General features: G+C 43.4%; 1 protein-coding gene across 7 annotated transcripts in view; it reads right to left on the bottom strand.

Annotated features, from left to right (window-relative positions):
* Positions 1 to 2280: 2280 nt before the first annotated feature.
* The window catches only part of SNRK (SNF related kinase), a 66215-nt gene continuing 44084 nt past the window's right edge, over positions 2281 to 24411 (bottom strand). For all 7 annotated transcript variants that reach the window (XM_070776181.1, XM_070776182.1, XM_070776186.1 and 4 more), the window contains 4 exons: positions 16091 to 16232; positions 12346 to 12558; positions 9528 to 9662; positions 2281 to 6077 (listed from right to left, as the gene is read on the bottom strand). In XM_070776181.1, the coding sequence (XP_070632282.1) occupies positions 4853 to 6077; positions 9528 to 9662; positions 12346 to 12558; positions 16091 to 16232 (1715 nt within the window). In that variant the 3' untranslated portion in view covers positions 2281 to 4852. The remainder of the gene's footprint in view (positions 6078 to 9527; positions 9663 to 12345; positions 12559 to 16090; positions 16233 to 24411) is intronic.

Below are 24411 nucleotides of genomic sequence, written 5' to 3'. Positions count from 1 at the left end.
GCGATGGGGAGCGGCAGGCTATAAATAGCAAATGCACTTGCTTGCTCACCACTCACCTGCTGTGTGGCCTTTTTCCTAAAGGACCACAGACTGGTACCCATCTGTGGCCCAGGGTTTGGGGACCTCTACTTTAAATCAAAGGCAAAGACTTGCAGACTGGACCAAAAAAGCAAGACCCAACTACATGCTTTTTATAAAAAGACTGCCAAAAAAACCCCAAAATTCTCATTTTAAATATAAAGATACAGATAGGGTTATTAACCCTAAGTTAAAAAAAGAGAGAGAACGGCTCTATCATTATCACACAAAGCAGACTCCAGGATAAAGAATTACTCACTAGGAATAAAGAAGAACACTTTCTAATGATGAAAGGGATCAATTCATCAAGAAGACAACAATCTTCAATCTAACAACAGAGCTTCAAAATTTTAACTTGAAACTGGTAGAATTAAAAGGAGAAACGGGCAAAGCCACCACTGCAGTTGGACGTCCACAGTCCTGTCTCGGTAATTTATATGGGGCAGAAAATCAGTAAGGATGTGGAAGACATGAATACCATTGTCAACCGACTTAATTACTGACAGAACACACAGAACACTGTATCAACAGCAGGACTCCTCAAGCACTCACGTCAGCGTTCACCAAGACAGGCCAGGAGCGGGGCCATAAAACAAATTTAAGTAAATGTAAAAAATTTAAGTTACACAAAGGACAACTTCTGACTAAAACAGTTAAACTAGAAATTAGGAACTTTATGTGGAAAATCCTCAAATATTTGTAAATTAAACACCTTTTAAAACATGCCATGATTTAGCTTTTAGAAGGATCACTCACAGTGCTGAATGGAGGAGAGAGACACGGGCAAAACTGGCGAAACTCTTTAGAGGCGAGTACTGATGGTGTCACGGAGCAGAACGTTAGAAGTGGTGGCAGGGACGTGTCAACATTTGGATGATAAATAAGATGTGCTCATGGATTAGATGCTGGGATCAGACAGTGAGTGTTGACACCAAGATATCTGACTTGTGCAGAACAAATGAAGGTTCAAAGTTGTGTTTTACGAGATGGAAAGCATTAGGAAAGGGTAAAGATTTGAGGGGGATTAGGAAGGCGTTCGGAAGTTGTACAAATTGAGGTGCTTATCAGATGCATCTAAGGAGAGAAATCACATGGGTAGTTGGAATCTGGCGTTCCTGTCAAGAGATGTGGGCTAAATGTATTTCAGGTTTTCTGTCAGCACAAAGCTGAATGGGATCATCAAGAGACTGTGTGTAGATATAGAAAAGATCCAGAATTGAATCCTGCGGTACTCCGAGTTTAGCAGTTGGGAGACTGTGGAGCTAGCAGACTGAAGAGCAGCAAGAAGTCGGGTCCTGAGCAATGCAGAGTTTGCAAGGACAAGTGCTTATTAAACGCTGACATGGGACTGGAACTCACCACTGGATCAGGGTTTGTCTGGCTGAGGCTGGGCTGGAAGTTGAGGATAAAGGGAGAATGTGCTCAAGGGTACAAGGTTTCTTTTTGGGCTTATGGTTGCCCAACTCTTCTAATTTACTAAAATCTACTGAACTGTACAATGTCAATAGGTGGATTATGTGGTATGTGGATTACATCTCAAAGCTGTTTCTAAAAATTGACTGTTGGGTTTAGCACAGGGAGGAGGTCACTGCTGACCTTGAGCAAAGCAGTTTTGGTACAGGGACAGCAGTCCTGCCTGGCTGGAAGGGTTCAGAGAGGAGAATGGAAGGAGAAAAGGGACAACAGCTAGAGGGAGAGCAGAAACACGAAAGGGGGATAAAATCGTGTTTGTTTGCTGTTAGGAACGATCCAGTGGAAAAGCAAAGGTTGATGGTGCAAGGCGAAGAAAAGAATGGCGACGTACTCGGGTCTGGCGCCCTGACGCCTGTGCAGCTGCCTCGGAATCACCCCACCGGAAGAAGGGCCGGGCAAGTGGACAACAGGGCGCGCGAATACACGGCAAGGCGGCAGACAGAGACGGGGGCTCGGGGCGCTTACAGCTGCTCTGGTTTACTTATCGGGAGGATAGTGACTGGCCGAGTGAAGAAAGCAGGTAACTGGGGAAATACAGTTTAACTAAGGGACAGTCCTGACACCCACCTGAGACTTGTGGTCACGAGTTTAAAGTGAGAACAGTCACGATCGCATTTTTCCAGTCACATCTGGCGAAGCAGGCGCACACACAGCATGTAGAGCGTCGGTCTAACCCAGGCCAGGGCTACACACAGCTGCGCTCATGAGAAGAAACAGAACATGGGACAGTTTATATTGCTGAACACCAATATGCCACTTTATTATTTGGACTTTGTTTTTTCCCATTTGTCACATACCTGTCAATGTTTATACAATGAGGAAAATCAACCAGCAGTGGAAGCAACCAGCCAAAATCAGCTGATAATTCTGTACCCTCTTAACACACATCGATTCTAACTTGGAAGGGACATCTTTAATTTGATTCAGTCTCACGGCTATTCTTAAAATCGGTGTCAAGATTGTCACAACTTTAAATACAGATAGAATTGCCAGAAGTACATAATTTTATATATATATATAATGTATATATATATATACACACACACATACAGAAAATACAAGACTAATTGTTTTTCCACAATATTTAATTTACACACTACTGTAACTCTGCAACTTCTGAAGACAGGTTAAGGGGTACAAGAAACTGTTTAGAGCAAGTAAGTCATTTGGTCCAATATTATCTTAACATAATGGTTATTTGCTCCCTCCCTTTTATGTGACGACATACTATGACATACAACACATGCACAGTCATTCACTGATGAACAAGGGGTAAGACGCCACGCAGACTAACATCTGTCTACCCAGAGGGCCAACCAACCACACACGACTAGTAAGGCTATGATACAGCTATGCAGCATAATGGTCAACACTGCTGATCCTAAAAGTGAGCACCATATATACATTTGAATATAAAAAACGATTGAAAACCAAACACATACGGGTTAGTTAAAAGGTGCCATTCCAAGGCTATACATAATCACAGGAAAAAGTATTTACATTACTTGGAAAACAGCTGCAACAAAGAGTTTATTGCCAATGCCCTTTATAAACTTCTCTCTGACGTTTAATACAGATGTTACGCTCACTATCTATGTGAACCACACATCTTATTTCTGGCCCTTTATAAGATCCCTGCTCAATAAATTTCAAGCAAATATGTTCTATGGCTTCACCCACACATCTATTCTCATAGCTTTCAATTATAAACATCACAATGAACTAGAGCTGTAGCTTAAAACGTTATCTAGTCTAGGTCTAGAAAGTAAAATAGGTATTTTGAGTATCATCTTTACTTAGGTTAGTAAGCATACTGTGAAATTCAGAGTTCCGAGTAAAATACATGAATCCTAAAGTAGCAGAGTCGGTGTACACTTGGAGAAACCGTGACCAGTGGAATGCTGTCCTTCGCTGCTCCGCCCACTCTACAGACCAGACAACCGTCACTCAGACAGGACGGACGCTGGGGAGTGTGCGAAAGCCAGAGGGACCGGCCACGTCCTATAACCAATGTCACTAAGCGCTGCTTTTAAGACCCTCTGGGCACAGCAAGAAAAAGTAGCATCTCGCCCCTTCCCAAAATGATACTGTGTCCTACAAGATAAAAGCCACGAAAGATGATTATCTGGTCAAGAGTAGTCTTGTACAGGAGTAGTTTTAAAGCAAGAGTTCTTTGATTATTGTTCTGGCAGGAAGGTAAGGTAAAAAACACTTCCAGCAAAAAACAAAAAGAAAAAACAAAGCAGGCTTTGTGCATTTTTGTTGGCTGTTTGTGTATTCAACCGTTTTAATCTTTTTAATCAGCCAATTCCCATAGGTAGTTGAGCTAAAGGACATAAAAGAATGGAAGTTACCAACAGACAACCTAATTATCAAAGTCCTAAAAATCAAATGCCAAAATTTTTTTTTTTAATGGGGTTTTGACTTTGCCAACACCTTTGCTTCCACGTTATTTAGGCCCTAGCGTTTCTTCTACCTACATGGTTGTCCAGGAAGCCTGGGGTACGCCCTCCTCAAGGGAATTTACACCAAGCATCCTTTTGTTCTGTTAGACAGACACACACTCTAGAAGTCAAGTTGAGACATCTTCAGTTCACGTTACCACATTACAAAATGAGACTGTCTGCTTGCGACTGACCACTGCGGAGGAAGCTGCCTTATGAATCTATGTACTTTCTCACCTAGTACAAAACAAGAACATCTTTTTCAGTTAAATTTTAAGAGCCCAAACTGTTTTCACACTATAGCTTAAGACAAACAGGTGTGGGTTATGCTGAAATCATGGTTTTACGGTTGTCGGTGCAGACGCTTGCTGCACTCTGCTCCGCACAGGCCCTGGAGGCTGGGCACCCCACGCCTGCAGGCTCCAGGCCTATCGGCATCACAAGGTTATTGCTTTGGTTCTGTCTCAGACACCAGAGTATGCCTCAGAGCACGGAGTTCCCATGTCACTGAAGGTCGGGGCGGGAATTTAGATTTTTCACAAGGAAAAGCATTTTCTCTAAGTTAAGTGCAGAACATCAAATTTCTAAGTGCTCCATGGATATTAGGTTCCAAATATACATTTTAATTTAATCCTGATCATCCACATTAAAATTATAAATGTAAAAATGACACGAGACTTTTCAGCTGGAAAAGAAAAGTAGTGTCTAGCAGCATGCACAAAGACCATGCATTTGTCACGTCGTCAGGCGAACAACGAGAAAGTAATAAATAACTGCGGCTTTAAGAGAGTAAAACCGAAAGGGGGACCAGTGGAGTGAGCCGGTCTTGGCCGCTCTGAGCAGGAGGCACGCCGAGCTCAGATGACGTGGCAGCAGCTGGCCTGGCTGGAGGCGCACAGCAGCCCCTCCTTGGGGTTCCGCTGGATGTTCACAGAGATGGTCTTTTCGCACAGAGGTAGCTGGAGCACGTTGTTTTTCAGGTTCCTGCTCTTTATCCGGTCCAACTCCGCAGTGGTGTCCACCACGTGGTCGGAGAAGAACTTCATGCCGCCCCCTACTTGGGTGGACGCCGCACCGCCGGTGGAGCCGATGCACATCTTCCAGGCGGACTTCTCCTGGACCTTCACGCTGGAGAAGGACAGGCCGCTCTGCGGGTCAAGAATGTACTTGGCGCTGCCATGCAGCTGCGAGCCGAGGCAGAGGCCCATGAGTTTGAGGCTCTCCACCAGTTCCCCGGCGCCGCGCGCGGCCAGCTGCGTGGATGTGGACGAGCCGGGCCCGGCGCAGCGGCGCGCGCTGCCCGACGTGCCGCCCGGGGCGCCACCCGAGCCCCCCGTGGGGCCGCCGCCGCCGGCGCTGTGCTCGCTGGGGCTGGCCTTGTCCGCGCCCCCGCCGCCGCGGCTCGGCTTGCTCTGGCCGCCACCGTCGCCCTCGCTGCCCGGGGGCCCCTCGCTGCTGTCCCGGCGGTGCCAGGAGTACGTGAAGCCGCTGTCCTTGTCCAGCCGCCGGCGGCTCTCCGAGTCGTCGTCGCTGGTCTCCGAGCTGCTGCAGCTGGAGCCACGGCCCTGACTTTTCCGGCGGTGGTAGCGCTTGTGCACCGTGCCCGGGGAGGCGATGTTCATCTTGAGGCGGCTCAGCTTGGGCGGCAGGTTCTCGTCCATGTCGAACTCGTCGTCCGACTCCCCCTCCTCGAAGATCTGGTTGAGCACCGGCGCGCTCTTGCGGGATGTCAGCCGGTTGGTCACGGACGGCTTGCGGCGCAGCACCACCTGGGTCGAGAGGGACATGGGCTTCTTGTCCTCCTCGTCCTCCTCCTCATCCTCCTCCACCCGGAACAGGCACTTCCGCCCACTGGCCGCGGGCTTCAGGCCGGCCTGTGGCCCCGAGGACAGCGCGGGCCCCGCCAGCTCGGGGAGGTCCTCCTTCTTGGCCGAGTCACACAGGCCTTTGCTCCTGTGCCCGTTGAGGACACTGTCGGTGGCCCGAGCAGGAGACTGAGGGACAGTCGCGTGGGACAAAGGAGTGGCCGTGAGGTCATCCTCAAGGTCCTGGGGCACATCAATTTTGGTTGGCCAGGACTGCCTATATTGAAAAAAAAAGGAAAAGCTATGAAATAATACGTAGACTTGACTCAAGTACCTTATATATAAAACACTGGGAGGAAAGCCACAGACATGAAGAAAACGAAAGCAACAAAAAGCAGCAGCAGCCCTGCAAACCCTCTCGACATCCTGAAGGCACTGCGAGGACACTAGAGTATGTGCTCACATGGGGCTGAGGTTCCGGCTTCGTGACCAAATGAGAACTTCATCACAGCTGTCAGAAGGGGGCAAACATCTCTTCTACATAAGTGTTTTACACCACAAGAAAAGCCTTTTTAAAAGTGCAAGGGAGTTATCGCCAGAGTCAAACCTGAACACAGGTTCTGCTCCTTCTGGTCTTAGATCACAATCTTTGTAGGTATATATTATTGCTAAAAAATTCACGGGCAATTTCTAGTCCTCCAGATTTTACAGGGTGGTGTAAAAAGTTGGTGTGTAAAAAAATAAAAATAGTTTAATGGATTTAAACTACTGATGAGCAAAGTCAGTGAATACTGGCACATATAAATCTCTTCAGCAATTAAATTATGCACCCCATAAGCTCCTTCTCTCTCTCTCTCTCTCTCTCTCTCTATATATATATATATATTTTTTAATGACCACACAGGAGTTCTGCACAGCAAAATCTACTGTTATTTGAACTTTGATTTTATTCCCAATCCAGAATCACCCAAGTAGTAAGAACACTGCTTGGTAGCCCAAGGACAACTTTTGAAAGTGAGGTCTCTAGCCTCTCTTGAATAAACATCTGCAACTCTCAAGGGCCCTCTGCCCAGGAGAAGAGACACCAGAGACACTGCAACAGCCACAGCTAGACTGACACTGAGCTTCCCACCAACTGCTATCCCAGACGTAAAACCCATCCAAGCTGTAGCTTTACAAGAACCCATAGGCGTTTACTGCAGACCTCTTTTCCCCAGCTCAGAGCTTCCTCCTCTCAAGGATGGAGTGGGCCTGTTTGCTGCTCACTGCTTGGTAGTTTACAGAAGCTGAGTGTTCAATGTTTTTGAGGTCAAGCAGCGTCTCTGGACAAGTCCTCTGTCCTCACGACACAACTGTGCCAACTCCAGGTGAGCCTTGGGCCCTGAGAAATGGCACCCAACGTTCCTTTCAGGATATATTCCTCAAAGAGCAACCACTCAAAATGTCACCCTAGCAAACACTGGGGTGGCCCTGTGGTGGGAGGCACGTCAGACCCCCCAGAGCCACAGCCAGGCCTCTCGAGGGGGGCGGGGCAAAGACTGGAGGGGATTCTCTCCTCCCCCCACAACAGAACCCACCCGGAAACAAGAGGCAAAGCCCTGCAGCTGTACCGGCCACTCCACCATCACTCTGAACCAATGGTTCTTATTTACATGAGTTATCAGATGGTTAAATAGCTCACATCTACGAAGAACATATCCGGGTCCAATGCTGTGCTGGACTAAATAAGCATGACACTGTGAGAAAATCACAGCTTATCTTAACGAGAGACAAGAAAGCTTGCTACCAAGAATCGTCAACGAGCTGCACCGACGGCACAGTTCCCACGGACAGGGTCGGCTCCTGGAGGACCTCTCAAGGCTCTCGTACAGGAAAGGGCACGTGTTTCCAGCCTACGCTGGCAGGACACAAAGAATGGACCCTCTCCAGGCAGGCCTTCCCTGGCTGGACCCAGGGACCCACAGCTAACTCAGCCGCTTAACACCAGCCTCCTGTCTCAGGCCACGTTTCTGCACAGGTCACCCTGAGCCTGAGGCGCACACAGCAATGGAACTGAGTTAGGGTCCGGGGTTTTGACAATGAAGCAAGGCAAGTCAGCAGACATCTACCACATGCCAGCAGGCCAGGGCCCAGGAGGAGGACAGGCCCCACAGCACCTCCACTCCCTAATCCCCAGCTGGGTAAAAGGAGACTGCATGGAAGGCGCTGATACTTCTTTATAGCTACTGTTGGCTGTGTAATTTCTATAATAAAGTAAAGCCACTTTAATTCATTTACCTGCCTGATCAATTTTAGATTGAGTTCTGTCCCACTGAAAATAAAACAGTTCAATTGCAAATGTTCCCTTCTCCCAAACACTGGAGTGGCTCCAGCCCAGGCCCGCGGTGATGCTGCTCTTCACACAGGAGGGCTCGGGTCAAGGCTGGGCTGACCCTAACCGCTCACTGACCTCCTCCTGGTTTGTCCCACGTGCAAGGTTCCCACCTTCCCTGGGGCCCAGTCCTTTCCCAAGCTGACACCAGACAGAGTGCCTGGTTTTCGTTATGCAAGAAAACATCCAGGATATAAATGAAGCTACCAAATTCATCTTCCAGTTAAACTAAACTTCAAATATTTAGTCTTTGGTCACCCAGGAATGTTTTCTTGTCTCTTCTCTGTCGTGCCACCCCAAGCAACAACCTACCCGTGGCAAGCTGACTGCAAGTAATTTAAAATCCAATGGTACTCTTCTTTAAAACAGTAATTTATTATTACATATTCATACACATATGTTCATATATAGTTAGATGTACAAGTAGAGAATTACTAAGAATCAAGAGCATCCTTCTGTTTCTGAATCACTATTAATTCCACTATAATTTCATTATTTTATCTGAACAAAGATAAATTCTAAATAAATTTTCATAATGGTGACAAAAGTAACCCTTTTGTAACCCTTCCCAAGTTTTGATATTAAATGGAAAGCTAATATGGTAGAAGAAAAAGAAGAGTAGGCAGGTAGCGGGAGAGGAGGAGCAGGAAAAAGTTGGGGAAGGAAGGGAAGGGAAACACAGCGGAGACGCGCGCGGCCCCTGCTCTGCCGAAGATGACGCGGCGGGGACGCCCACAACGGCGACAGCGAACACACAGGCCGGTTCAGACCACCTCGCACAGATAGTAATTCGTTTATCCCAATGACACCCCCAAGGAGTAAAGAGCATTATTCCACCCATTTCACAGATGAGGAAGCCAAGTCAGAGGTTAGGTGAACTCCCAAGGTGAAGTAGCTAATAAATCAACTAGCTGATCTGTCATATTCCTGCAATCCTGAGATAATATCATGCCACAGAGAGGCCCCGTAGGCTTTCTAAAATTATTCCAGATACTGAGGGAAAACCCAGCCTTGTTCCCGTAATAAAACTTAAAAGAAAATGACACATTACATGTCAGATCTGGAAGAGTTGAACAGAAATAGCGACAGACACCCCCTAGCTTGAAGCTGCTTCTGCACAGATGTCTTCGCAGCCAGGCCAGCAGCTATAGCCCATGTCCCCGCGGAGCCCAGGAGAGGAGGGCGGCCCCAGTGATTAAGGACCCCGGCCCCTCCCTCCCGTGGGGAGCCCACACGGGGCCTCTCAGCGAGGCTGTCACCGCTTCATCCTCTCGCCCCAGACTTAGGAAACATTGAGGAAAAGGTGGCTATTTCAAAACGGTAACTTACTAAAATCAGTGAAGATTTTTTTCTCACCTAAACTGGGCCTTAATGTTGCTAGGGCTTGCAGATCTGGTTTGTATTTCTTTCTCTTGCTTTTCCCTCAGGATCCTTTCAGCAAGCAAGAAGTAAGTGGCTGTGATGTGGTTGTACCTGTTGGTTTCCAGGGCCCTGAGGAAGGAAGGGAGAGAGAGCAGAAGCCACATTAGCAGGTCTGATTTTGCACAACACAACTGAGTTTTTGCTTTTTAAGTAAAACCAAATGAAATCCAAGGACCTGGAATTCTTTAAAATTATAGGGGTGGGGGGGAACCCCACAAAAGGCGAAAAAAAAACTAAAGCTGGTAGTAGATCATTCTTAAAACTCTAAGAAACAACTGCATAAAAATGCTCGGTTAGTAGGAAAAACCCAAAATGCTGATGGCAACTGAGCTGGTGTCAGTTTTAGATGCTTAAGAAAAGATAATGAACTTTCTAAGAATGTATACATTATCTAAAAATTTAATGTCCGTCAAGTTTACTAAAGTGGCTTACTTGCTTCCAACAGAATTATGAACTGAGTTATATGAATGTGCACTCAAACACGAGTATCAATGAGAAAAATTAGAAAAAGCTCTTCCTTTTACACTAGGTATTTCCTGGCATTTTCAGACACTAACGCATGACTAATCTATTGAAAGCATGTTATTAGCCCCTTCTTTGAATAAAATTTATGAATAAAATAAAATTGGTACGTCCACCTCAAAAGTAGTGCTGAGTCCTCAATGTGGCTGGCACTGCTGGGCACATGCCCACTGGGCAGCCAGCGCCCCCGCCCCCCGCCCGCCGTGGATAGACACTGGAGGGGTGTACGACCGAGGATCCACAAGGCCCGGAAACACACGATGCTGCTGTTCAGGCCCCTGTGTATTAGTGAACTTACACAAGGAGCACTCGGGAAGGCAATACAGGGGCTGCTCCTCATAAAACAGACGGTGGGGCCGCAGCTCAGGAGGGCAGCCAGGGCCACGCAGAGAGATGCTGAAGCCAGACATGGAGGGGAAATCTGGGACCAGAATGGCTTCTCGGAGGGTTTCCTCAACTGAGCACCAGATAAAGCTGTGGGCTTGTCTTAAGGGGATGGACAAATGTGTCTTTGAATTCGGCAAGCATCCTACAATGAGGAGCTGCTCATAATGTGGGCAGCAGGCAAGACTAGCCTGAGAACAGCTGGGAAGACCTGAGGCTTCAAATTGTCCCTCCTTTTGGATTTATAATTGAATTTACCTAAATTAAACAGTTCTACAGGACTCCACTGCATGTATTTATTTAAGACTCAAGCCAATTCAAGGAGATGCAAACAGCCTTTTATCCACTCAAAAGTGAAAAGTCATTCTCTACACATTCCTACAGTGAGTATCCTTGGCAAAAAGAGCAAGTGTCCTGCTCTTCTCCATTTGTTTAGGTCATTTCAGTAGCTGCGGGTCAATCTGTGAAAACTCAAAACACACTCAGAAACCTGCAGATATTTGTACTTAAACCAAAACCATGAGCCTGAGTTTATTCTTATAAATTCTTCTTTCCAGTATACCCTAAAGATGCACGTCCTTTATAAAGACACCACCCTTCTCATGGACCAGACCCGGGAGCTGAGCCTGACAGCCTGCCCGCTGCAGTGGTACATCCAGCCTGCATCCGCCTCTTCCCAGCGGTCAGACACCTGGGTCGGAGCACTCAGCCAGGCCAGAGTGGCCCCCTTGAGGGCAGCCCCCCAGAGTATATCCTCGTTCCATCATCCTCAACTGTTTCACCCAACGAATTAAATTACTTTTGACTTGGCAAAACACTTCATATTTTTAGACAGGACCTCTTAGAGAAATGAATCATTGTTAAAGCAACTGTATCTTTATATTATCCTTGATTTCAAACTTCATAGTTTATAAAAAACTGGCTTTGGTTTTTAAAAAATATAACTAATGTGTGCATCTCATGGGCTCCAGGTTACTGTAGCAAAGGCTCTAAAAAGCCAGACAGTAAAATCTTCTAAGTCTCGTTACGTCGTATGGTCCTTCTCACAATGACTCTGGTAACGTGCACACAGACGGGCTTGGCTGTGGGCCCCTACACCCTTACTTATGAAAATGTGCGACGACAGACAGGCCAACTCCTGATTTCAAGAACTTGGGGTGCTGCCCCTGCTTCCCTGTGGGGACCAGAGGGATACCCAGGAGTTAGGAGGACCCAGCAATGGACAGCGCAGCTACCAGGACACAAAACAGTCTGCTCCAATTCACCTCTGTGAGAAGGGAGAGCAGCCACAGGACCCACTGACACCACTAGCGACGGTTTGCTCGTTCACTAGCACAAAAAATAAAAGCAAAAGACAACAAAACCATGAGCCAGGCCCGGGGCCAGGAGCTCCAGAGATAAGTGACGTAAGCCCTGCCCACTGGGAACTCCAGCCGTTACACCACGTCCACAGGCCCGGACACAGTGAGAGCGAGCCCAGGACTTCCCTGGCGGCTCAGAGGTAAAGAATCTGCCTGCTGATGCATGAGACCCGGGTTCCTTCCCTGATCCAGAGGCCCCACATGCCTCGGAGCAAGGCATGCACCGCAGCTCCTGAGCCTGGGCCCAAGAGTCCTGGAGCCTGCGCTCTCAACAAGAGAAGCCACCATCTGAGAAGCCCATGCACCTCAACGAGAGAGCAGCCCCTGCTTTCTGCAACCAGAGAAAAGCCCACGCAGCAACGAAGCCCCAGCACAGCCAAAAATAAATAAATTAACAAAACTTTAAGACAATCTTATTTATAAAATAAAGGGCCCAGCCCAAGAACCCTAGCCCCTCGGCCCTGTGCTGGCGAGCGCCGACATACTCGACGATGGCGTCGCGGTCCGCTATGTCCCCGAGCACCATGCGCTGGATGATGCTGTTGTGCTCCTCTTCTGACAGGTTTTTATATGACACGAGCGGGATGTTATACTTCGTGGCTGGGGAAGGGTCCACTCCTTGAAGCCAAGGATGGTTTTCAATCTCTTCTAAAGAGGCCCTCCTCTTGGGATCTCTCTGCAGCATTCGTGTGATCAGGCTGGAAAGGAAGGTAAGTCCATTGTTAAAGCAAAGTCCTGGCAGGGATGAGTAATGGTGAGCTACTGTATTTTTCAAAACTGTTTCCTAAACTTATACCATCAATTTCATTAGGTTCGCCAGTGCTGATGGTGGGGCTGATGGGAATGAAGCAAATTTGGTGCCATCAGATTCACAGAATAAAAAATTGTAACCACCAGATAGAATGAAGCCAAACACACAAATGCAGTTTCCTATCATCTAGGATTAACACGAGACATCAACATCTGCCCCTGAGTTAACTGGGCAGTGGCGCCAGAACCCGATACAACAGCCAGCAACACAGAGCAGGGCGCTGAGCTAACTTGTTTCCAGAAGAATGAATGACCATCCTGATCAAAGCGACCGAAGTGTCATCTACCTTTAGACATATATTCTGTTTAAGGGCATTGTGTTGGCAAGAAGGAAGGAAGGATGAAGGAAGGGAGGAAAAGATAGAAGGACGGAGAGATGGACGAACTACTCAGCAAGTAAAAATAGAGTAAAAGTAAGACTCTTGGGAGCAAATGACAAAGCTGGCCTTGTTCAGATTTTTCCTGCTTCTGCACTGAGTAACTCAAAGCAGAATATACGCAGAATATAATGATTGTGCAGAGCCTCCCGAAGGTGAGAAGTACAACCAGAACATAGCAAAGAGCTGGGACCCAGCTTCAGCGTGAGGAGGAATGAGAGGTGAGAAACACGTCTCCTGCTAAGACGTCAAGATGGAAACCTGCCTGCCTCAACACTGCTGTGGAGGGGGACAGGGGAATTTCTTCTACGAACTTCTAGGTACAAGCTGGTCCTCACACAGGTTTGTGGTCCAAATTAATGACACTAAATCTGTGTGGTACACACAGTGAAAAGGTTACTTTTAAGAGGTTTCAGGGTGGAAATGCCCCTGGGTAACCAGGAGGAAAGCGAATACAAATTCTTTGTGTGGGGACTATAACTTACAAGAAACCTGACCTCCCAATCAAAAAAAAAAATGCAATGGAAACAAAGTTCCACTGCGAGAACTTGAAGACAGGATGGCAAATTAAGAACGCAGACTTCAAATACATCTCCATCTATCAGTGAGTACAATAATAAATCGAATGACTCTCCAATTAAAAGACAAAATGCTCACATGGTTAGATGGTATCAATCAAAATTCTAGCTCCTAGTGGCTAAAACAAAATATGTACCTAAAAACCAGACAATAAAAGATTTAAAGAATGGAAAACTATATAGCACATGACTGCTAACCAAAAGAAGACTGGTGTGATCAGCTACAACTAGATGACACAGACTGACTGTAAGGCCCAAAGCATTGTTAGAGAGACAGTGATGCAAAGGTTCAACTCACCAGGAAGACCCAACAGTTTTCAACTTGTCTGGATGTAATACTATTCCCCCCAAAACACCAAAAGCAAAAACTGACAGACTTCCAAGTACAAAATAATAAGCTGAGTGTGTTGTATTAATGGGGGTAATAAATATTTTTATTTGCTTATGATACCTTTCTACACAGTGGAAGAATATCTCACCAAGTGGTAGATTAAGCAGTGAAATAACTAGGAAAGGATTTAAATAATTTTGAACAGTATAATTAACAAGCTTAGTCTTAAGGATTTATAAAGAAGTCTGACCCCAACAATTAGAAAGTGTACACTCTTTTCCAGAATAAAAGGATTATTTACAAAAACTGACTCCATGCTAATCCAAAAGCAAGCCTTACCAATTTAATAAAAACTAGTACCATATAGACTCGAGCCTTGGATCACAATGCAATTAAGTTAGAAATGAATAACAAAAAGCTGATTAGTAAAACTCTTACACGTTTGGAAATTTAAAATATCCTTCTAAAAGTAATGGGTTAGATAAACACATGGAAACTAGACAACAATCAGAACTGAATAACAAAAGGACTATAAATCAAAACTAGCGGGATGCAGGTAAAACGGTGCTGAACTACTACATTAGAAAAGAAAAATTTATGGAATAGTCAACGTAAGAAAATGGAAAAAAGAACTAGCCCATTAAGTAGGTAGCAGGAAATAACACAGACAAAAGAATATCAGTAGCATAAAACAAACAAGCAAAAAAATACAACAGTAAATCAAGAAAAACAAAAGACAGCTCTTAGCAACATTAAAATGAACAAACATCAGGCAGGCCTGATCAAGACAAAAACAGAGAAAGCAAAAATAGAAGAAGGCAAAAAAGTCAATACTAGAATGAAAAAAGGACAGCAAACCCACTAGTCTATGGGCTTTAAAAATATAAGTAGAGGATGTTATGAATACTTGAGGCCAAGAAATATGATAGTTTAGATAAAATGGTAAGTTCCTTAAAAAACAAAACTTAGCAAAACTGACACAGGAAAAAGGAGAAACTGGTCCTATGATTATTTAAAGATAATCCCTCTGAGAAGGAGATGCCAAGAAGAGGCTTCTAAAATATTAGAACTGTTTCTTTTCTTGAGCTGGCTACTGGGTACAAAGGTGCTCACTTTATCACATATACATTTTATCCGTTCTTCTGAATGATATATGTCATCATAAAAATATCTTACTCTGTTTTTTCTCAGAAGGGGCTATGAAGACACTCCTGAAAGACAAACATCTAACACACACACACAACATACAGCCACAGACAGCAGCCTGCTTCCTGGGACAGAGAACAGTGGCAGTCAGGGCATAAGGATGGCGACGGTGGTACTCACCACCAACACTCATCCTGAGTGCTACTTATGTGCTAAGACTCAGCTACAGCTTTATATACATTAATTCATTTCATTTCCACAATAACCCTGTAAGGCAGGTTCCACCATTCTCACATCAGTAGTAAACGGAGAAACTAGTATTTGAATCTCGAGAGTTTGAATTCCTAAGTTCTTAACCATGGCCTAAGATAGGGATCCACTTGCAGAGAAGATTCCTCAAACTATCAGACTTTCCTTCATATAAAAATAATGATGGGAGAAACTAAAAACTTTAACGAAATACTGAACTTCCAACAGTTCATTTCATTATGAATTTATCACTATATACATCACAGTGCTATATATAGTACTTTAAATCCCAAATAATCAGCTTGCATGTACTCTTCCTATAGTCACACGAACCAAACAGAGCTCTTAGTCAACCGCAGGGAGGAGTACATGAATAAAATGAGGCACGCTCTGTAAACCCAAAAATGGTGTGTTGATAGTCTATTTCAGGAAAGCAAATCCCCTAACTCTTCTCTGGAGCTTTAAATAATTCCAGGAGCAAAAACAGAAAGTAGTTCTTACTGCAATTCTTCAAGTGAAAGTAACCCACCAGTCCTGGAGGCCGAGGAGGCATATAATGCATTTCTTGAAAACTAGCTTATTTGAAACACAGACTAACACATTATGTTCTCCAACGTTAAATTTCAAATCATATTCTGGGGTTAACTCCCAGAACACCCTTACCAAGAGTAGAAAGTTAAAAGGGTTCAAAAGTTAAAATGAACGAAGATGCACGTGTACTTTCATTATTTTCACTTACTCCTTACACTCTTTGGACACGTGGGATGGCACTGTGTACTTGCAGTCCATGATCATGGTCAACGTTTCACTGTCATTGGCCTCTTGGAAGGGTGGCTGCCCACACACCAGCATGAAAAGGATCACTCCCAGACTCCATATATCTGCAAATCAAAGACATACTGTTAAATACTAAATCAATAAGAAAACTAAAAACATTCAGAGGAATAAAAGTAGACTACAAGTTTATTTTATTTTGAACAGGCAAAAAACCTAGAAACAAGTGAAAATGAAAACGACGATCCAGAACCGACATGAAGCAGCAATAGCAGTTTCAAGAAGGAAGTTCAAAGCAAGACAATCTTACTTCAGAAAACAAACCAAAAAAGTAGAAGGAAAGAAATCATAAAGATCAGGTCAGAAATAAATGCAACAGGGATGAAGAAAATAATTGCAAAGATCAATAAAACTAAAGCCTGGTTCTTTGAAAAGATAAAGAAAATTGATGGACCTTTAACCAGAAAAGGAAAAAATGAAAAAGGCTCAAATCAATAAAATTAGAAATGAAAAAGGAAAAGTTATAACAGACACCATAAAATACAAAGGATCACAAGAGACTACTGTAAGCAGGTGTCTGCCAATAAAAGGCATAACCTAAAAGAACTGGACAAAGCCTCAGAAAGGCACCATCTTCCAAGACTGAGCCAAAGAAACAGAAAATATGTACAGACCAATAACAAATAATGAAACTGAAACCGTGATTAAAAAAAACCAAAAGCTCCCAAACACAGGTCCAGGAACAGATGGCTTCACAGGTGAATTACAGAAAGCATTTAGAGAAGAGTTAACATCTGTCCTTCAGAAAATATTTCAAAATATTCCTGAGAAAGGAAAACTCCCAAACTCATTCTAAGAGGCCAGATCACCTTGATACCAAAACCAGGAAAAGATATCACAGGAAAGAAAATCATGGCCAGTATCACTGATAAACACAGATCCAAAAATTCTCAACAAAATACTAGCAAACTGAATTCAACAATGATCAAGTAGGATTTATCCCAGGGATGCAAAGATTTTTCAATATTCACAAATCAATCCGTGTAATATACCACACTAACAAACTGAAGAAAACCAGATGATCATCTCAATAGATGCAAGGGAAAGCTCCTGACAAAATCCAACACTCATTTATGATAAAAACTCTCCAGAAAGTGGGCACAGAGGGAACCTACCTCAACATAATAAAGGCCATTATGACAAACACACAGATAACATCATTCTCAACAGTGAAAAGCTGAAAGCATTTCCTCTAAGATCAGGACCAAGACACGGATGTCTACTCTTGCCACTTTTATTCAACAGTTTTGGAAGACCTAGCCATAAGAATCAGAGAAGAAAAAGGGGATACAAGTTGGAAACAAAGTAAAACTGTCCCTGCTTGCAGCTGAGATGGTATCACACACAGAGAATCCTAAATATGCCCGAGAATACTACTAGAGCTCATCAATGAATTCAGTAAAGTTGCAGGATACAAAACTAATACACAGAAACCTCCTGCATTTCTATACACTAACAACACAAGATCAGAAAGAGAAATTAAGGCAACAATCTCACTTACCATCGCATCAAAAAGAGTAACACCTAGGAATAAACCTACATAAGGAAACAGAAGATCTATAATCTGAAAACTATAAAACAATGATGAAAGAAATCAAAGATGACACAGATGGAAAGATATGCTATGTTCTTGGACTGGAAGAACAATATTACCAAAATGACTATACTATCCAATGACTGAATGCAATCCTTACTGAATTACCTATACCATTTTTTCAGATCTAGAACAAAAAATCTTAAAATGTATGTGGAAACACAAAAGATCCCAAAAAACCAAAGCAGTCATGAGAAAGAAAAACAGAGCTGGCGGGATCAAGCTTTCTGACTTCAGACAATACTATAAAGACACAATAATCAAAACCATATGGTATCTGGCACAAAGACAGGCTTATAGATCAGCAGGACTGAAAGTCCAGAAATAAATCCATGTACCTATGGTCAATGAATGCATGGCAAAGAAGGCAAGAACACACAATGGGGGAAAGACAGTCTCTCCAGTTAGCGGTGCTGGGAAAACTGGACAGCTACGCCTAAAGAATGACATCAGAACACTCTCTAACACCATACACAAAAATATACTCAAAATGGATAAAAGATCTAAATGTAAGGCTGAATACTATAAAAGTCTTAGAAGGAAATATGAGAACACTCTTTGGCATAAATTGCAGGAAAATATTTTTGGATCCACCTCCTAGAGTAATGAAAAAAAAAGGGGGGGGGGGGATCTAATTAAACTTAAAGGAAATCATAAAAAAAAAAAAAAGACAATCCACAGAATGGGAGAAAACATTTGCAAATGATCTGACCAACAAGAGATTAACTTCCAAAATATACAAACAGCTCATGCAATTCAATATATTAAAAAAAAAACAATAAAAAATGGACAGAAGATCTAAATAGATTTCTCCCAAGAAGACATACAGATGTCCAAAACACATGAAAAGATGCTCAACATCACTAATTATTAGAAAAATGTAAATCAAAACTAATTAAAGTATCACCTCACATCAGTCAGAATGGCCATCATCAGAAAGTCTACAAACAATAAATGCTGGAGAGGGTGTGAAGAAAAGGTAACCTTTCTACATTGTTGGTGGGAATGTAAATTGATAATAGTCGTTATGGAGAATAGTACTGAGGTTCTTTGAAAAACTAACAACAGAAATACCGAATGTTCCAGCAATCCTGGGCATAAATCTGGAGAAAACCGTACTTTTAAAAGATACATGCAATCCCATGTTTTTTTTGCAAACTATTTACAATAGCCAAGAGACAGAAACAACCTAAATACCCACCGCTAGATTAATAAAGATGTGGTGCATATATATTACAACTGACTATTACTTAGTCATAAACAAACAAGAATGCCACTTGCAGTGACTTGAACAGACCTGGACATCATCACAGTAAATAAGTCAGACAAAGATAAGCATCGTGCAATATCACTTTTATGTGGAATCCAAAAAATAATACAAGTGAACTTACAAAACAGAGAGAGATTCACAGTTTCAGAAAACAAACTTAAGGTTACCAAAGGGGAAAGATGGAGGGGAGGGAAAAATAGGAGGCTGGGTTTAACATATACACACAAAAATACACACACACACACACACACACACACACACACAATAGATAATCACTAAGGATCTACTATACAGCACAAGGAATTCTATTCAGTACTCTGTAATAACCTATATAGGAAAGGAATCTGAAAAGAGTTGATATGTATAACTAAATCACTAGCACAACATGGTCAATCAACTTTACTCCAATGACTATCAAAAAATTCAAAGAAAACAGAAGTTTTAAAAAACCATTTATAACTCAAAGTAAAAAGATCTAGGGAAGAGAAGTTACGCCCCAATCAGGCAGAGAAGGTATCTGTCTTACTCTGTTTTTATATTCACTTAAGATCCAAGTGTCAGGCACATAGCGAACAGTCAATAAATGTTCAATGAAGAATAGAAACTTAAAGTACCTATCAGGGTTCCCAAATCTATGGACACACACTGCCATTTTTCCCATTACATTATACACCAGAGATAAAACTAAGATACTAATACTCTGAAACATGAAAAGGGTTTTGCCTAAGGTCACAATTGTCTGGGTTGTTCTTAAACCTCAATCCTGGTTAGGTAACCAAATCATGTGACAGACAAGAAAATTAAAGCTCATGAGGAGAAAAATTTTCCTGGGCTGGGATGTCAATGAGGAGAAAGACTGGTTATGTATGACTTCAGAGGAAAGAACTGGGATTGAAGGTATAAGCAACCGGGAGGGCTCACCTGACTTCAATACAGATGCTGCCATGAGAACACTGGAAAAGTCAGTAAGTTTCTTACCACTCTAAGTATTTCAGGAAAGGCTGAGTAATCATCTGGCTAATCTCCTGCACAGGCGCCTGTACTAGTTTTAAAGCTGGACCAGCTGATAATCTGAGGACTTTCAAAACCCCCGCATTACACTAACTCCTATAATAACAAATAACCCGCTACTTCTTGCCACTAAATAAAAAATGAAGCCATCACTGAGATGGAAAAAGAATGACTCCATTTAGGAAGGACACCATAAGTCATTCATTTCATCCAAAAACTAAAAGTGTAGACATGATAATATCAACGTCCAAGTAACACAACATCAATTCAAGAAGCTTTCTAGACCACGAAAAGCTTAGGAGAGAGCAAGTGGCAGGGCACATGGCCTTGGTCACCGCATCTGTTAACACTCAACTGCTGCTTTTACTTAAGGTTAAACACTCAAAATTATGTAGGTTCCATGGGAATTAAAACTTGTTAATAAAATCTTTTCCCTGGTCCAAAGTAAACAAAAAGGGCAATAAATGCAGAAACCCAAAAGTTACACACGCTGTGATTTTTCTATATGTACAATAAATTTTATTAATTTTCCCAGTAGAAATTATTGAAGGAGATGGGGGAATCTACTAAAATTAAAACGTTTATAAAAATGAGAATGAAAGGGACCTGAGGACCCCTCAGTTCAAACCTCTGGCTCTGCAGTGTCGCCAGGAGGTCACCTGGCATTGCATGAATTATTTTACTGCCCCAGGACACCAGGCAGCTTAGGATTCCACTCCACTCACTGAACTGCATTCCTTTATCTTGATTCTGGAACCCAAAGGGCCATCTTCACTCAAAGTCAACGATCAGAAATGGTGGCTACTTGCACCTGTTTCTAAAATATTCAGTGAGAAGAATTTCTAACCTCAGCTCTAGGAATACCTTATTACGATTTTTAAAGAAAATCATACAGCTGATGTTTACCTGAAACCAGATTTGCACAATGTGAACCTGCTTTTCTGGTCTCTGCTCCAACCTTCAGGCCACTGTGGACAAGTGGCGATTACAATGATTCTCCCTTCAATGCACGTGTCCTTCACTGCGCACAATGGTCATAATCTAGAAAGTAACTGTAAAGTAAGCCTTCCACTGATCTTCATTACACAAGGATGGAAATTCACATTTTTGTTTATAATGTATACTTGGCTGTCTCCTCCCCAAGGAGGAGGCGATTTTAAAGTGCTTACAATAAAAATGCATAAGCACTGAGGCGGAGTCAAGACGGCAGGTAGGAGGATGCAGAGTTTGTGTCTCCTCACAACCAGGGCACTACAAGGCACTGATGCAGGAACCTGGACACCTAAGTGGACAGGAGGAACCCCCTTCATGACCAGGTGGAATTCAGGGGGTTGGGAGGGGAGGGAAACGGAAACAGTGGGACCAGCAAGCCTGAGGGACGGCTGAGGCAGGGGAGAGGTTCCCAGGCTTGAAGGGGTTCACTCATGGTGAGGATATCAGGAAAAAGGGGGGATCTCAGGGGGCTGAAGGACCAGAAGGAAATGGGGCCAGTGCTTCTGCTGCCCACTCAGGCCCCAGGGGGCCTGCTGGGTCCTCCGAGGCCCTCTCCAGTCTTGTGCATCCTGGGGGATAATGGGAGGCAGGGAGAGGGGGAGGGAAAGTAGAGATGAGATGGGCGGGAGCCCCTAAGGGGCAGCGGGGGCAGGGGCGGGCTTTCCACATTCAGGGCGCCCACTCACTGTAAGATGATCAGCAAGGATGGGGGAGACCTTCAGGGGGTAGGGGAATTAGAGGGGAGCCAGCCAGCACTTTCCACACCTGCTTGGGTCTTGGCAAGCCTGCTGGGGTCCCAGGCCAAACCCCTCCCTTCCAGCTACACAGAACCTAAGCTCCGCCCCCTGCACCTCCCCCACAAGGACCTATTCCCCTGCACAGGGGCCCTGAGCCTAGGCCCCACCCTCAGCAAGACCCTGCCTCCACAGCCAAACGTGGCTCTACCCAACCGCCTGCAAACTCCAGCGCTGAATGCCTCAACCCAAACAACACCAAGACAGGAACACAGCTCCACCCATCAAGAGTGAGATGACAAAAACACAGGTCACTGATGAGAGAACAAGGTAAACACCTACAAGACCAAATAAAGGAAGAGGAAACAGGCAAGCTACCTGAAAAAGAATTAACAGAAATGACAGCAAAGATGATCCAAAATTTCAGAAACAGAATGGAGACACAGATGGAGAAAATATAAGAAATGTGTAACAAGGACCTACAATAACAACAGAATAAATAAACAGTGATAAACAACACAATAACTAAAATGAAAAACACATCAAAAGAAATCAACAGCAGAATAACTGAGGCAGAAGAACAAACAAGTGAGCTGGAAGACAGAATGTCGAAATAACTGCTGAGGAGCAGAATTTATAAAAAAGACAAGACTTGAAGACAGTCTCAGAGACCTCTGGGACAACATTAAATGAACCACCATTCAAATGGCAGGGGCCCCCAAGTAAGAGAAAGAGTCTGAGAAAATATCTGAAGAGGTCACAGATGCAAACTTCCCTAACATGAGCAAAGAGACAGCGCCCAAGCTCAGGAAGCACAGAGTCCCACACAGCAGGGGCCTCCAGCCCTTCCTGGCACCAGGCCCAGCTTCACTGCAGGTAAGCTTAGGTGGACTTTTCCATGGACTGTGGGGGAGGAGGTGGTCCAGGCAGTCACGTGAGCAATGGAGCGGCAGGGGAAGCTCAGCATGCGCATCTGGGTCACTACGAGGCCGCAGACCAGCACCAGGGTTAGCGACTTCTGCCATGCAGGATAAACCCAAGGAGACACACACCAAGATGTCCAATAGTCAAACTAACAACAATTAAATTCAAAGAAAAAGTATTAAACAGCAAGGGAAAAGCAACAAATGACATACAAGGAAATCCCCATAGGGTTATCAGCTGATTTTCAGCAGAAATTATGCAGGCCAGAGAGAGTGGCAGAGAGAAATCAAAAGCTTCACAGACAAGCAAAAGCTAAGAGACTTTAGCACCACAAACCAGCTTTACAACAAATGCTAAAGGAACTGCTCTAGGCAGAAAGATAAGAGAAGGAAAAAACCCACAAAAACAAACCAAAACTATTTTCAAAATGGTAACAGGCACATACATACTGATAATTACCTTGACTGTAAATGGATTAAATGCTCCAATCAAAAAACACAGACTGGCTGAATGGATACAAAACAATATCATATATATGTACATCTACAAGAGACTTACTTCAGAACCAGAGACATATACAAACTGAAAATGAGGGGATGGAAAAAGACGTTTCATGCAAATGGGAATCAAAACAAAGCTGGAGTCATAATAACCTTAGATAAAACAGACTTTACAATAATAGTGGAGGGGGATTTCAACACCCCACTTACACCAATGGACAGATAATCCAGACAGAAAATAAGGAAACACAACCTTAAATGACAAGACAGACCAGACAGATTTAATTGGTATTTATAGGACATTCCACTTGAAAGGCAAAATACACTTCCTGCTCAAGTGCACACAGAACATCCTCCAGAACAGATCACATCTTGAATCACAAATCAAGCCTTGAAAAATTTAAGACAACTGAAATCGTATCAAGCAATTTTTTTTTTACCACAATGCTATGAGATTAGAAATCATCACAGGAAAAAAAAAAAAACTGTAAAAAATACAAACATATGAAGGCTTTAAGCAGTGCACTGCTGAATAACCAAGAGATCACTGAAGGAATAAAAAAAATTAAAAATACAAGTAAATGACAATGAAAACATGACCCAAATGATGAACCAAAACCTGTGTGACACAGCAAAAGCAGTTCTAAGAGGAAGTTTACAGCAATTCAAGAAACAAGAAAAACCTCAAATAAACAATCTAATCTTACACCTAAAGCAACTAGAGAAAGAAAAACAAAACCCAAAGTTACTAAAGGAAAGAAATCATAAAGATCAGAGTAGAAAAAATGAAACAGAAATAAAGAAAACAATAGCAAATATCAGTAAAACTAAAAGTTGGTTCTTCGAGATCATAAATAAAACGGATAAACCTTTAGCCAGAATCATCAAAAAAAAAAGGGGGGGGGGGGGACTCAAATCAATAAAATTAGAAATGAACAAGGAGAAATCAGAACTGACATGGCAGAAATACAGTCATGAGACTACTACAAGCAACTATATGCCAATAAAATGGACAACCTTAAAGAAATGGACAAATTCTCCAAAAGGTACAACTTTCCAATACTGAACTAGGAAGAACTAGAAAGCATAAACAGATCAATCACAAGCAATGAATTTGAAACTATTACCAAAACTTCCAACATACAAAAGTCCAGGACCAAATGGTTTCACAGGTGAATTCTATCAAACATTTAGAGAAGA

Source organism: Bos indicus, chromosome 22 (assembly GCF_029378745.1).
Source record: "Bos indicus isolate NIAB-ARS_2022 breed Sahiwal x Tharparkar chromosome 22, NIAB-ARS_B.indTharparkar_mat_pri_1.0, whole genome shotgun sequence".
Taxonomy (NCBI): Eukaryota; Metazoa; Chordata; class Mammalia; order Artiodactyla; family Bovidae; genus Bos; species Bos indicus.
The sequence above is the reverse complement of the archived record's forward strand: the minus strand, read 5'-3'. Positions and strand labels throughout refer to the sequence as shown.